Raw genomic sequence first — 15,967 nt, 5'->3', positions numbered from 1 at the left:
AGATCTACCTGGCATTGGCCTACGATATCCCCATGAACACAATGGCCATAGAGATGCAGTGGCTGCATGGCGGATCAAACGACATTGAGTGAGTACTGGAGGTTGCTCTGGGGAAGGGGGATGCTTGTCGCATGAGTTACATAAGGGGCAGCCTTCATAATCAATCAATTGTGGACCCCACAGTAGTGTCTGAGTAGCTAGGGTATTGGTCCTATTAATACAATTATATGCTGTGCTGATTCTGTTACAGCTAACGTATGGATTTTTCTATAAATATTTAAACTGCGCTTTGTGTCATTACTAAAACGTAACGTTTCTTCTCCAAAAAATGGCCGAAAGGGTTATTTTGTCCAATAGGTAACAGGTTTTTTCGTTTTCAACTTTAAAACATGCAGTATAATATGTTCATGTGCAGTTTTCTGACATAATGTTTGCACCACACATTTAAAAAGTCAATTAGATGGTTCTTTTACTGTCAACATGCATAATTCTTTTCTTTTTATAATATTCGATGAAAAACAAACTAAAATGTCCAAAATAAGTAAAAACTATGTATTTAAAGCTTTGCATTTGTGACAGTAACATATGCTCCTATTTGGAGTAAGACTATAAATTATTATTATTATTTTTATTATCCATAGTTCGTGAAGAGTGAAACTTTGATATGAACTCCTTCACGTGGGATCCTTAAATTATCAAACATTGTTTTTAATCCGTTCATTATGTATTTCTAAAAATGTACCTTAGGCATTATTTACACCTCTATATTGGGTTTGGGTGCTAAACATTGTAAAAATGATGATTTTGTCAGGAGATAAATATACGCTGATAGGAGAACCCTTTACAGGCAGACTTACAACACACTTGCCGCACTCGCACTGCACACGTATTTTTCATTTGTTAAAGGCTACTTCCAAACCCGTCAATTCCATATTAATCAAATAAGGTTTTTCTTACACTGTAGCATTTCCAAAGATAAAGGGGATATTTTCATCATTTCAGTTGATGGCTTACAGTTAAGATGCCAGTTTTCTATTTCAGCTGTTGGATGTGTTCCAAGGATTCAAATTGCTCGGACGTGGAGCCTCTAAGCCTTGTAAGTCCGTTGAAGATCTTCTCAGATGACCAAAACGAGAGAGCAGCGGCCGAATTTTGGTTAACTCTCGGATTTTCGTCTCTATCCACGTTTGTAGACATGATCTCTGTAACAAACCCGTACTTTGTAAGTGTATATTTCTACTATTTCTTATGCTGCGCAAAAGACGGCGATGAACCCGGGAAATATTGCTTGGCATGTTACGCTTTTTGGGGAATTTTCGCAGGGGTTCATATTCAAATGACAAATCTTACTCTTATGGCATTTCACCTATTACCCCAAGGCGATTATCCTTTGGCGTTTCAATGGAGCATTTCAGTACTGATGACGGTAGCATTAGGTTCCGCATATATGGATTGTTTTCTTACATTCTGCGGTTGTTGTTGTTGGTGTTGCTACTGTGGTGAGGGATCTACCGGTATGACAAGTAGAATAGCATATCCATTATTTATCTGGAATTTGGTTTTCTTCGCCATGAACCTAGTAAAAACTATACTCCCATTAACAAACCCTAAAGAGAGCTACATAATGGTCGTTGCACTTGGAGGTGGCTTTATATTATTTTGGATGGCTATAATATGCTCATTACTTATTTTTGTATGTTGCGATTTAAAGGAGTACATAACATCGGTAGGACCTATAGTTAAAGTTGAGTCTTCAAATAAAGTACACCCATCGACAGCGGCATACACATGTGATGAAGCGAGAATGTCAAACACAAGAAACGCACCGATGTTGTCCAACACTGTTAACGCACCAGTGGGACCAGAAACTGTTAACAGACCGATGTGGTCAGAAACTGTTAACAGACCGATGTGGTCAGAAACTGTTAACAGACCGATGTGGTCAGAAACTGTAAACAGACCGATGTGGTCAGAAACTGCTAACGGACCGATGGGGTCAGAAACTGTTAACGGACAGCTATGGTGTCACGCTGTTAACAGGCCATTTAGATCAGAAACTGTTCACGAATCGATGTACTCAGACACATTTGACGGACCAATGGGGTCAGACGCACCGATGTTGCCATATACTGTTAACACACCGATGTTGCCATATACTGTTAACACACCGATGTTGCCATATACTGTTAACACACCGGTGTTGCCGTATACTGTTAACGCACCGGTAGGGTCGAACATTAGGGAGGAAACGATGTGGCCAGACACAAGTAATGAAGGGAGAGGTAGAATGGTGATATCCGCAAGCTGATCACGATAGATTTTTATAGTTTATAGATAAACGGAAGAACTGAATGTGAAAAAGCACAAGCAATGAAGCAAGATTACATGGAGAATGATGCTCTCCGCAAGGTCATCATGATGGATTTTTATGTTATATAGATAAAAGAAAGAACTGACTTAAATGTATATACATTTGTGTTGGTGTAAGGAAAACACACAGTATATGCCTACACACTGAGAAGTCGGTTCCCATCAGTTACAAATAATCAATAAACGTAACAGCTATTTTTGCTTATTAATTAGGATTTAGATAAAATATGTTTAGTTGCTTTTTTCGTGTGTTTGACAGATTCTAAGATAATGATGAACTGGTATGAGGAGCATTTTTCCCTTAACACTTAACAGCTTATTATGACAGTGAAAGGTCACATTGTTGTAATATGAACGATGAATGGTTTCGGCAGCCAGCAATCAATGCAACTAATCACCTCCCCCCCCCCCACACACACACACACACAAGAAAAAAAAACACGAAAAAAAAAAAAAAAAAAAAAAAAAAAAAACAGAATTCCCCAAAAATTATACGAAATGCATACGTGTGTATTGTAATCCCAATAACGTAGGTAAATGTGGTATTCATAACTTCATGGGCAATATGTTTATTTATAAACGAGTGTTTATGTGTCAAATGCAAGTCGTATTTGTACAAACATTTCTAAAACAATCTAATATTTGGTGCTTTTGGTAGTCTAGTTTAAATTTTACAGACACTGTAATTTTAATGGAAAATTGTTTTAACAGCATTGTTTGAATAAACGCCTAAACTAAACGAAAATATTTTACTTTGTTTTTTAAATGACATTAAAATGGCAAATAGTCTAAATTAAGTTATATGATTTCTAAGATTTATAAGCTGCCATATTCACAAATGAAGTCACGGTCTACATGTATTATTATACAAAACTCAGCACCGTCACCGTGCCTTCTCTGGTAGTGTACAGTGTTGCGGATGGAGAAAGAAGAAAGTTTATTGATTAAAGGGATAACATCCGTTCATTTTGGCGGGAAGAATGGATTTTTACTGGATAAGTGGCAAATTTCCCATACTGACCAATGGTTAATAAATCCGTTCTGACATACGTAGTTAGTCCACGTTTTTTTAAGTTTGGTTTTTTGTGATTATATTTAAAGATGGTATTTTGGGTGGAGGGTGTTGTGATCAATGACGGTCCACTAGCTATCTCGCAATAAACGGATATTAGACGTCACCGCCATTTTGGAGGTATAATGCAACTTGTTACATTTTCATATGTTGTTTACAATGTATTTATTGGGGAATTTTGAATCTCCTACCAATAGCTATTATCCCTTTAATTACTTAATATTGATTGATTAATTTCATGCTTTTTTCTTGTTTCTTTCCTCAAAAACTGTACATATTTTTGTTCCTTTTTGCTATTTATTTTTGCTTTACTTCAATATATGGAGACTTGTTAGTTAGAAGCTGGCCAAAGGGGAAAATGGTACTTTTTAGTACTTTCAGTCCAAGAAGGCCTTCAGATTTCTTTCTGCTTCAGATTACCCATAATTTTAAAAGTTAAAACTATTTATTTGAGATAAATGACTTTCAAGTTCAATTTAGGGACCAAATTCAGCACATTGTTATTCACAGGCATCAATTTACATGTTACAATTACTATGCTTACCAGGGATCTATAACACAGATTAACAGGCAGACGTCAAGATTAGAATTTTCGCTTCTTGCATAGGAAATCAAAAGCCAGTGAAGATAAAATATTTGCGAAAAAACCCCGGCAATTTACACCTAGATTTTGTAGTCTTCTCTTTATGAATTTGATTAAGGATGGCTGTCTATAGTTGATATTGCATACCCTACCCCAGCAAACACAGAACGTTATTATAGCGTTACCACCTTTTCTTCTTTGGGTTATATTAGCATTATGTTAAAGTTATAAAGACGTTCAGTGTTTGCTGAGATATCACTGTTGAGTTAAAGGTCAGTGCACTTGTTCAAACAGCATTATAATCAATAAAATTAAACGTACGTAGATAGGATGAACGTCTTGTTTACACATGCTCTCGTTTCTCCTGATAAAAAACAGCAGCGATTGCGCGACACTCATTTTCAAATACCAGTGACGTTGCAGGAGACATCTACACGAAGCTGCTTCTGTCTTGAGGTTCTACTCGATAGTGTTGCGTATTTCTGAGCTGAGGTTTCGATTTTGTTGAGCCCAAAGAAGCTAAAATGTCAGAGGAGGTGGTAGCTGTACAGCTAGGCTTTTTAATCTGTTCTCACTACCGTGATCGTGTCTACGAACACGGTTACTCTTCACCATGACCAAGCCTACCGCCCACTTTTTGAACAATGGAAGTAGGAGGATCGTTTAACAATGGATATTTAGCCAGTCGCGTGGCAGGAGAGCGTGTCCCGATCTCTCAACCTGGCAGGGGGCGACCGTCTTATTCAGGAAGCGTGTGCATTTAGGCGTGATGTCATTCATAGCCGCTAATTGTTGTCCGGTAAATATTGCACCGCTTCTTATTACTTCAAAAATCGAAGCATCTACTTACTGTACTTCGTCAGTTAAACGGGAATATATAAAGCGGGTTTAGCAGAAAATACAATTAACAGCATATTCACTTAAATAAACAAGTGTAAACACAAACCAACGCTCAATTTGAAGAGAATAAATGATAGTATGACCGTTTTGATTTGCTTGGATGTAAGCTTATTGTATGGAAATGGCGTGAGTAATAAAAAGAACAGGAAGAAGCAGAAAAACTTACGTTTCAATGCTATTTCGGCAAAAGGCTTTTTATATTTTGATTTACTTGTAGGACTGGTTTAGTGAGAAATAAAAAAAAAAGAATACATAGAATATAATCAATTTATCCATTTATTCTGTACATAGACTGAGGTAGTACTTTATGATGGTGGTTACACCATAAACTGTTATTTAATAAATGTTCGTATTATCTAGTCATTGTAATTTATTTTTGTTTTGATTAAAGGGATTATAACATTTTACTGCCATATGCCATTATCGATAGTAGTTCTTCCTTACAATGTATGAAAATGTCTTTTTTCTAGTTGAATGATATTAAAAAAATTACTATGAAGAGCATCGCCACTACAGAGATTAGGAAAACTCTTCATGACACTAAGATGGGTGCAAATGTGTACCCTCTCCAGCACTGTTAAAGGTCCACAAACAAATATACACACATTTGTCAAGGCGACAAGATGGATTTCACTACGATGTATCAAGTGTAATAATTGTTACATATATATTCTAAATGTTGCTTACTTATAATTGCATTAAGAAAAAAATCAGTATATCAATTAATTTAGTTTAAATAAAATCATCTGCAACAGAGGCTAAAAGCTGTGCACCTGGGACTAAGGGACTGCCTAAGCTCAAACATATTGAAGACAAAGACAACATCCTTTCCTTTCCGAGAGAACAATAACGGGGGCGAAAGGAACAATTACAACGTGCAAACGTGCATCAGATAAGAAGCCCTACAATGTAGTTGCGATTTTATCTGTAGTTGCTCCGGCTGCTTGTTGTTGCTTCGGATGCGTTACCCAGTCTCTCATGGGACCATGGCGGCTGACCGTGTTCGTTGTCGTCTTGATCGTGAAGTTCTGTGATTTGGGATTCAATATTCTACTCATGGTTGACACTTTGGATGAGTTAAAGGCCATAGATACATATATGTTGGCAAACGATACAAATAATGGAACTATTGACTGGAACAGGACTCGGAACATAGAGTGGAACAAGACGTTGAGTTCAAACTGGGACAACACTTTGGAAACGAACGCGACTTGGAACAGAAACTATGAGATCACTTTGAGAACGAACGCGACTCTGACCACAAACTGGACCACAGACTGGAACACGATTGATAATGAGACATTCTGCAATTTTGACACTGATTTCGATATATCCGAGAGAGTTGACCTTTTCAAGACCCTGTTCACGACATTCCAGGTTTACGTCGGAGTGGCAGGGTTTATCATAGTCTTTTATATAACGACTTGGTGCATAATATACCAAAAATGGAAGGGTGAAGAGAATCAAGGTGGTGTGTGGAAAGCAATAGGCAAATTCCAGGTCTACCTTGCACTGTCCTACGACATTCCCATGAACACAATGGCCATAGAAATGCAGTGGTTGAAAGGCGGAACAGACGGTATTGAGTAAGTCCAAATTACTTTTTGGTCTAAAGCACATGTGCATTGATAACAACAAACAACCGAGAGAAACTTAAGTACATGCTGCCGTTAAAATTGATTTTGTTTTTGCAAAGCTTACTTATTCTTTTTTATTTTAACTTGATTGAAATTGTTCTTTAAAGATCTTGAGCTTGTAAGCTTTCACTCACGCAGGTGATGGCACTTACACTGCACATGCATGTTAATCATACATCATACAGGTGGTGCTAAAGCTTTCTCTCTTACAACGTCTCATTCCATTATTTTCCCTCAACACAATTAAGAGTCAGATTTTTTTATTCAGCTGCTGGTTGTGCTCCAAAATATCAACTTGTTCGGACATGGAGCCGTTACGACTTGAAAGTCCGTTGAGGATCTTTTCAGACAATCAGCAAGAAAGAACGGCTGCAGAATTGTGGTTAACCCTCGGACTGTCGTCGGTGTCCGCATTTGTAGACATGATCTCTGTAGCAAGCCCGTATTTTTTAAGTACATCTTTCTGTTATTTCATGTGGTGTGCAAGATCATTTGATGATGCACCCGGAAAAGGCTGTCTGGCATGGTACGTTTTTACGGGCATTTTCGCAGGGATTCATGTTCAAATGACAAATTTAATCCTTTTGTATTTCCACCTTTTACCCCAGGGTGATTTCCCGTGGGTGTTTGGGGCTTCAATCATGCTAATGATATATGTGGCGTATGGCTCCATAATAGGAGACATTATTTTATCAATTTGTGGGTCTTGTTGTTTGTGTATCCTCGGCGATACTTTGCCTACTGTTTTTTCAAAAAGATTAGCATACAATACTTTTTTCATGAGTATAATCACCTTAGGCTTTGAGTTGTTAAAAATGATTCTCCCCTTAAGACACCCAAAGAACAGTTACATAATGATCATGGTAGTTGGGGGTATAATTTTGACTACGTGGACGCTTGCGTTATGCGCTGCACTTATTGCTATGTGTTGCAATTCTAAGGGTTGCATGACAGTGTTTAATATACTTACTAGCCAAAATTCTTCTAATAAAGTTAAACCAGCCACGGTACCAGGCGCAAAGTACGAAGCGAGATAGTCAAGCAGATGTGATTTGCAATTTGTTTCTAGGGCTTATCACGAATGGTTTTAGTTTGTAAGTACAGAAGGTTAATGTACGAACTAGAGCTAAAAAGGCTAGAAATAATTACATGTCTGTTTTGGATGAAAAGAAATTGTGCAAAAATCGACCTTAAGTAGCCCCCCTTACACAGAGCTGCGACTTCCGTGGTTCTCTTGAACAGCATGCTCACCAAAACCAGACAACGGCACCTCTTTGTACTTGCTTTAAAAATATGTCCCAGTGCTCTTTTGGACGTTCAAATTTGGACTTTGGCAGTTTGAGTGACATATCCACATTAGTACCCGGACCCTTATGTATATTTTTAGAAATATATTTATTATTTCATTTGTTCAGTTGAACACGTGTGTCTTTCACACGGAATTAATTAGAATGTAATTAAGATGATCAATTTATATCTTATTATATCTAAGCTATTTTAGTGAGATGCCATTTTGATGATGCTACAGGGGTTGCTGGGTTGCTTTTTTTCATATAATATCTTTTTATTATAATTTTATTCATAAAATATTGTAGGTGGAATAAACTATTGTCTAGTCTGTTTTTCATACGTAGACGTTCCATCAGCTCTCTCCTCCTTTGCAGGGCGATAGACGCCCGTTCTGTTCACAGCACGCATACCCAGTTTTCCTTGAAGAAAACAAGACGAAAACGTGTATTTAACATTGCATATTATTATCCAGTTTTGTTTAGGTTATTTGTAATATGGTTAGATAGAATTTTCATAGATTTAAGATTTCAGGGGCAATTCCGACAAACACGTTCCAGCCAATTGTTACCTGGGCCCTACACATTTCATTTGTAGTTTATAATTATAATTCCTGATAAAATTATAATCCTACAGCGCCGTTCAAGTAATGTGATGATTACCTGAGGTATCAAATAAAATGTAAGATTTTTCCCCACATATTGCCCAGGAATTATAAGAAGTGCAAAACTGTGTATTGCAAGTCTGTTACCTTTAATAAATGTGGTATTTATGACCGCATGGGGCATAATGTGTAACATAGTATTGGCAGACAATTTCCTATATACTATTAGTTGTGGTGGCTTATTATATTTTAAACATTGTAAGTCATTGCTGACACTGTAAATTTAATGGTAAAAGGTTTTAACAGTAATCAGCAAATAAAATCAATCTATCCAAAACCGCTTCCAAGTTTTCCCTTTAAAATGTCACTGAAAAGGCGTACACCCTCAACTGAAGGGTGCCACATGCCAAAATCCCTTATTCGACCAGTACCTAGGAATATTACCTCATCCTTCTTAAAGTCAAATTGGTCATTCCCAGTCTTTATGCTATATTTCTTCTAGGTGGGCTCCAGATTAGCAAATAATGAAAATGTTGAACTCTTTTACCACGGCATGATTCACATGAATAGCTAGACGACGATAAGCAAATCGTTCTCCTTGTATTAACGTTACCCGCAGACCACACTAAATGGCATAATAATAATAATAAAAAGACAGCTTTATCAAAATGTTTTTTTATTTTGATTCGTTTTTGATCTTTATAATTTTGTTGTTCACAGCGCCCAGCGCCAACCGTTTGACTAAGTTTTACATGTAGTTACACCTGTATGTCAGTATATACGGCACTCTCATAGATTATTTCGTACTACTGTAGCAGATTTTAACATTTCTGAGAAAATATTGTATCATAAATACGTGTAATTCAGAGCAAAATGCGTAATTAAATCATCTTTTATAATGCACAGTCTTTTAAATTTTATGTTAATTACTGCTTCAAACTGTCTTATAAGTCTTATAAGCTTTGTTATAGTTTATAATTTTTAGTTAATTTTAAAATACCTTATGATTTTATTATTTAAGACACATTGTAAAACTTCAACCTTTAGGTTGCGATTTTAGCAAATAAATTATTATTATTATATTTAAAAAAAAATTAAGCATACTAAATAAATACATGTGAATTGACGTTAGCTAGGAATCAGATGAGCCACCTATAGTTCATAACTAAGATCCATTGTTCTAAGATATTGTATGCATGTCATAAATCATTCCGATCCATTAACAATGGTAAATTTGAATTTTCTTTAAAATACATTTGAACAATCTTGCCGCGAAGTTTTTTCAAGTGCGCCTTGAAATATGCAGAGCCACATAGCAATTGCTGTGCAGCTGGCGTATATAATGCATGCATGCATGTACATGTGCATATGTATATGTACTCGTATGTCAGCTAAGCTGAGAATTACCCTTTAATGTTCAACATTTAACCCCTTTAAAACTTTGAAGCACTTCGAGCTTGAAAGCACGCGAAGAAATTTAAAAAGTGCTCAACAGTGATTTTTTTTTTTGCTCTGATGGTATGTTATCCACAGTTAATATGTAATGATATTCATGCAATGTATTTGCATCAGAAAAGATGATACGAGTGCGTGTAATTGTTCACCAGTTATTGACGAAGAAGTGTTTCCATCACATGAAAGTAAATGACAGTTTTTCAGCATAATCTGCGTGCAATAATCTTTAAAGGACTTGAAAGGATACTCTTAATCTAGACGTCTTCATCTTAACTGTATACACTACTGAGTATATTCCATCTCTATGTCATGAAGGGCCAAATTATTTACTGCAGCGACATCTTTCACGATATCTTCCGCTCTGGGACGGTTGTCACTTTTGGCATCCCAGCATCTCCGCATGAGAGAAAGCCACTTGGCTACAGGCCTCAGATGCCCGTTGCAATCGGGTCTCCAGCCCCGTTCAACCACGGCAACCCTAAATCTTTCCTCGTTAAAGGTATCACCGCCGCCTGTGTAATACACTCGCCTGCCATACCAGAGCTCCCAGAGCAAGAGTCCGAAGCTGTAGATGTCACAACTCTTGTCATATCTCACGCAGCCACTGCCACCAGACCACAATTCTGGTGCCCAGTAGAGGACAGTACCTGTCTTTCCTGTACGCAAGACGGTCTCTCTCTTTGCTTCACCAACGTCGCAGATTTTTACAACTTTCCTGTTGTTAGTCTCCGTGATCTGTAAACAATAAGTTTTTTTAGCGAATAGTAATAATTATTGTTTTAAATCGAACACACACAATTATTTAAACTTCTTTAGATGAACAAAAGAACATTGTAACTTTTATACCTGTTTTTAAATTCTGTATTTTTGTTGTTGTTGTTGTATTTTCATCATATTCATGAAGAAGCATGCACTAGTCAAACTAACATAAACTCAACAGAGCAACATGTGTACAATAATCAATAAACATGTAAATAGTTAGTATGTACGACTTCAATCTTAAAAAAAAACACATGTTATGAATCGTACCAAAAAGTTTTCAGCTTTGATATCTCGATGGGCAAGTCCAACATCATGTAAGTATCGGATAGCGGTAGCTGCCTGTATGGCGTAATCCGCCGCGTACCGGATGCCGGCTAAACGTTCCTCATTGCCCACACCTTCAAATGTAATGGTCACAAAATAAGTAATTTTTTTAATGTTTATAAGCTAGGACAAATAAAGCTGTTTTGAGTTATTGAATAATACTTGGTTAACAAAGATGTAATGTTTTGAAATCAAAGTAAAGTCAAAGATCAATTTTAATTATCCGTTATGCAGATAAAAGGAAAACATGTAGGCATTGTTTTTTTAAATAGCCAGAACCAATCAAGTTTCACGTTATTCATTACCAACTTAAAAGCTTTAACTGGTAGGAATATAATAAAAAAAACGATAAAACCTTGCATAGTCCCTGGAAGCAAATTGGAATCGTTAGTGATGACGTCACGTAGTGATCCCTGGTTACACCATTCCATGACCAGGATTAAATAGTAGAGGTCACCGGTGATGTATTTGGCCGAACCATAATACTGGACAAAGTTTGGACATCCAGCTCTGGTCAGCTGTCTAAAGTAATAATTGCATGGCTGATTATTGTCTTTTCAATAAATTAACTACAAAAGCAATGTCGTTCTAAATACATGTAATGCCAAGTTCATAAGATCTGTTTAAACTGCAGGAGATCAGTTGTCAAAAGAAAAGTAGGCCTTTATGGGAATTTTAAGACATGCATAATGCTTTGCAGTCAAGTATTTTACGCAGGTTGCTGAATGCACCGTTAAACTGAAAATTAAAATGCGTGTACATGTACTTCTCTCTCAAATTGATTATTTTTGACAAATTTAATGTAGGACGTTCACAGGTATAGTCTTCACGGAGAGACTGAATATACACTACCTCATTCTTTCGCATTCTTCATAAATGTCAAGATCATTTGGCAGACGACCATCGACGCCCAGCGCCTCCTTCACCACTTTGATCACCACGGGGTAGGTGGTGTTGTCGGGTTGTAGGATATCGGCTCGGTAAACCTTCCTATACCCTCCGTCAGATACCGGGTTAGTGGTGTACAGTAAATTTGGCCAGTCAGCAATGTCAGTAGCTTGAAACTCATGTTGCCACACCTGGCCTATATAGAAAGTCTGAATCTGTCGACTTAAACTTTCTAGCTTTGTTCGCTCTTCTTGCAGTTTGGCGGTGCTTTCGGTGAAAGTTTCGTCCTGCTTGAGACGACGTAAAATTTCAAGGTTCCCATCTATCCACTGCAGGATTGGTTGGTAGGTGATGTTGATTTCCTTCCGACAGCCCTGCAGGACGTGACGGGAAAGGCGGTCCAGAAGAGTGGATTGATTGGTTTTTACCCTTTCTACGTAGTTGTCCAAACATTTGGCCATGTATTCCTGCATATTGGGGTCGGGCTGTGGTTGATGAAGCGACAAACTCTGGAGGGATGGTGTGAATGGCGTCTCGGGTATGTTCTCTTCAAACAAGTCTGCAATGTCACTGGGGTCAACAAACATGGTTCGCTTGGGGCAAGGATCGTTGAGAAGGTAACTTTCTATTTTCTGCAATTTATCTACGAAGCGCACCGATTCTTGTTTCAAAGATTGGTGGAAATCTTCCTTGAGGTTCTCGATCTTTTCGCAATATCTTTCGTTGTTGGCTGGGTGCAGATATTCCACCAGTCGTATCTGTAACTTGGCATTGATTTCCTGTTTTACAGTATCCCACGTACGCCCTGGTCCCGGGGGGAGAGGACACGCTGCCTCAGACCATACATTTAAGGCATGTGCTTCCTCCGTGTCCGCTTCTAAAGCACCGCGGAATTCAGCAACCAAAATCGACTGTAGCTGTTTCAAAGCCCCTTCTTTAATTTTTTGTGACTTATTAACCTCTTCTTGTAGGTTTTGAAACCTTTTGCTTATTTCGTGTATCCTGCGTGAACGCACATCAGGTTCGTTGTAAAGTCTCTTCATATTAATCCCAACAGAACATACATATATGCCGTCATCAAGAACATGTTTTAACCACCTAAAAAGTAGCATTACACTTTTGAAAGTTTTGAGATAATTATATAAACGTGATACACACTGTATAAGTAAGGAAATATAAAACAAATATGCAAAATAAAGCATGATTTTGAAGATTTTTTGGCCATTGTTCATCAGTTTGGACAATGTGACTCTAAAGAATGGGCTGGTAGTTCTTTAGTCGGCTGAGCCGTTGTCTTGATCATATTATATATTATATTCTTAAGCTATATCAAGCCTGATTAATGCCACCCTTAGAGGCTGCCATAATTGTGGCATGTGCTAAAAAACATTTAATATAAAAATAAGGCCTATTTAAGACAATTGTCACGCCAATAGCAAATTTCTGAAAAAGGGAATCATATTTATCAAAGAATGCTATGATTTAATCTAATAGTTTTACATTTTATTTCTTTTTCTAGCACTTTCACTTAATTGGAACTTACTGACAGTAGTGTTCTATTTGGAAGAGAACAGCATTTGGAAGAAGGTCAGCAATTGATTTAACGACATCCATGAATACTTCGTGTTGTTTACCCCGTCCGTGAGCTTCTTTCACCTATATGATATAAACGAAACATAGCATTCTGTGTCTATGCAATGATCAGTTGAATGTTCTTAATGATATCAAGTGTACCACACAGAAAGTTATGACTGCTTTGTTTGATCTACACAACTTCAAAATTGATCGGTTGGCAAAAAAGAAAAAGTTACCAATGCATGCACTCGATTGAACTCAAACTGAGAAATTTATTATTATCGTTTCTGTGGGTTCTTGTTTTCCTATCTATGCTCTGCTGCCAATTATAATCATACCTGTTTCATTGAAACATGAAATACACGGCTTGCTTGTAAACCTGGCCAAGAATCTTGTAACCTCTCAAAGGTGTCCTTAGAAACGGTGTCCTCTTCTGCCTCCGGGACGACGTCCCATTTGTTGCAGATAAATATAGCTGATTTTGGATTGAACAGCCGAGCGCGGTTGTGAACCCCCATACCTGACACCTTACGCATGAGTTTGGCCAGCTGAAAGACAAGTTCACCATACATACAAACTATGATTTATTTCACTACAATAGATATTAGTGTATATACGTAATGAAACAATGGAACAAAATAATTCTCAGTTCCATGAAAAGGTTTCACAGTGAGTGATCTCTGCTGCAGACCATATTACTCTTCGTGAATTAGACCCCATTCCCAGAGATTAGATCGATAAAACTAGATCGACCTAACTCCCTGGGGGTTCACGCTAAATAGATGTCAGCCGAGCGGGCACGAAAGGTATATACCCCTTTACAGCTTGTAGTAGGCGGGACGGCCATTTAAGCCTGATCATCTGACAGTAATTTAGTGAGACTCCCCACAGGAATAGATTGATCTAAAATCTATGGGAATGCGCCTTTAAACTTGCGATTATTTTCCTGGTCCATATGTATTTACTAGGGATGAAAAGGGGATCGTTAGAGGCAGACTGACACGAGTTCAACTTATAAAATAAAACGGCACACGTATTCGCAGTGTAAAATGTAGTTATTAGTAATACGTAAATTAAAGAATGAAAATCAGATATGAGATTTGCGAAACTCCAAATATGGAAATATACACCACACTGTAGCACAATGTGCTTGGCCAACCGAAGTGACTAACATAAAATATTTGTTTATTATTTAGAATTTATTAACCATACGTACTCCCTTCTTAGCCACGCCGTGTGGAATAGCCATGTTGACAACGTAAATGAAAGCGAAACAGCCGAGAGTGTATTCAGCAAGCCTGTGAAATGTCTTCACATCTTCAGCGACTTGAAAACCAGGGCTGTCAACGAAGGCGACGGCGACCAGTTCCCCTTTCTAAAATGTAGGTTCAAGAGTGCTATGATCTATGGCATTTACTTATTTAGACAGAACAGAGATCATGGCAAGTTTTGTGATGTAAAAACACAGGCCTAATATTTTAAAGGAGATCACATAATTTTTTTTTTTTATCTCCATAACCGGTTAGTTCAAACCAAAGAACTTTACATAACATTAAGGAAAGTAAACTGGTAAACAAAATAATTATATATCTTACATGTAAATATACTGACCGCCAATAAAATTGATCCTTGGAGACATTCCAATCTAATTCCTTATCAAAGTTACAATTACCCGTTTAACAAATATCCCTGTTAACAGACGGTTTTTTGACTGTATAATGTTACCATGACAAACACAGCCAAATGAAGTCACAAAATGTTTTTTCATATTTTGGCGTCAACAACAAATTATATTGTTACCTTTTAGGGAAAAACAAATTCAATTTACAGTCAGCATCTATTATAAAGTGATTTACCCCGTTTTCATCGTTTTCATCTGCTGCCTCATCATGTTGAGGTTGGTTTTCACGGGTTTTACCCTAATAATAAGAATGAAAATAAAAATAAGACATACGCACTATCTATAGGTATTCAGATTATGCAGACTGTAGTATTGCGTAGATTGCATTCAAGATAATCAACTTAATTATCTGACACGCCTCCTCGAGCAGCTAGGGGGATAGACAATTAAGCTGATTAAATTGAATGTGTTTTAATAGATGTATCGATCCATCGGGTGCTCCTTTAAAGTGGTCGGAACATGATTACAAAAAAAAAGGGGGGGGGGGGGATTCGAACTCCAAATAACGTAAAAAAATTATTACCATAAGTATGGGTAGAGGATATTTAATTTTTGCCTTTTCAAACGGCATGAATGGCGGCTCGTTATTGATCTTTATTCCTTGCACGTAATCTTGGAACGCCGATCTGTCTTCCTCCTTGCTGAGATCTAATGTCACCGCCTGACCGCCACCCGGACGCAAGATGAACGCCGCCTTCTCGATGGGGTGGTGGCTTATTTCACAAAACATTCGCGTACTTTTCTGGTAGGCTTCCGGTAAAATGTCTTCCCCCATTAAAGCATTGAGAAAACTACTTTTTCCAGCTGACAGTTCTCCTAGAAAAAATAT

The 15,967-nt window shown here is 37.4% G+C and overlaps 2 protein-coding genes across 2 annotated transcripts; one reads left to right on the top strand and one right to left on the bottom strand.

Moving 5' to 3' along the window:
- The first annotated feature begins 5,853 nt into the window (after window positions 1–5,853).
- LOC106156739 (uncharacterized) lies at window positions 5,854–8,685 on the top strand. The gene is made up of 2 exons (XM_013532144.2): window positions 5,854–6,511; window positions 6,831–8,685. The coding sequence occupies exons 1-2, from the start codon at window positions 5,904–5,906 to the stop codon at window positions 7,597–7,599; spliced, it is 1,377 nt and encodes a 458-aa protein (XP_013387598.2). The 5' UTR covers window positions 5,854–5,903; the 3' UTR covers window positions 7,600–8,685.
- A 1,441-nt stretch (window positions 8,686–10,126) lies between these two features.
- LOC106156737 (uncharacterized) lies at window positions 10,127–15,950 on the bottom strand. The gene is made up of 9 exons (XM_013532142.2): window positions 15,662–15,950; window positions 15,314–15,376; window positions 14,674–14,832; window positions 13,796–14,005; window positions 13,426–13,538; window positions 11,847–12,980; window positions 11,350–11,516; window positions 10,938–11,068; window positions 10,127–10,643 (listed from the first exon to the last, which is right to left on the bottom strand). Exons 1-9 carry the CDS (start codon window positions 15,911–15,913, stop codon window positions 10,191–10,193), a joined length of 2,682 nt encoding a protein of 893 aa, XP_013387596.2. The 5' UTR covers window positions 15,914–15,950; the 3' UTR covers window positions 10,127–10,190.
- Between the last annotated feature and the right edge of the window lie 17 nt (window positions 15,951–15,967).

The sequence above is a fragment of the Lingula anatina genome, chromosome 7, assembly GCF_051362555.1.
Source record: "Lingula anatina isolate TDL-2025a chromosome 7, LinAna3.0, whole genome shotgun sequence".
NCBI classification, from domain to species: Eukaryota; Metazoa; Brachiopoda; class Lingulata; order Lingulida; family Lingulidae; genus Lingula; species Lingula anatina.
Note: the sequence above shows the minus strand (reverse complement) of the source record. Positions and strands in the feature narration are given on the sequence as shown.

Coding starts and splice junctions, on each gene's coding strand:
- LOC106156739 (XM_013532144.2), top strand. CDS start 5,904: ATGGGACCATGGCGGCTGACCGTGTTCGTTGTCGTCTTGATCGTGAAG. Junction 6,512..6,830: donor GGCGGAACAGACGGTATTGA/GTAAGTCCAAAT, acceptor TTTTTTATTCAG/CTGCTGGTTGTGCTCCAAAA.
- LOC106156737 (XM_013532142.2), bottom strand. CDS start 15,913: ATGGGGGAAGACATTTTACCGGAAGCCTACCAGAAAAGTACGCGAATG. Junction 14,006..14,673: donor ACGGCGTGGCTAAGAAGGGA/GTACGTATGGTT, acceptor CTTGTCTTTCAG/CTGGCCAAACTCATGCGTAA. Junction 11,517..11,846: donor GAAGAATGCGAAAGAATGAG/GTAGTGTATATT, acceptor TTATTACTTTAG/ACAGCTGACCAGAGCTGGAT.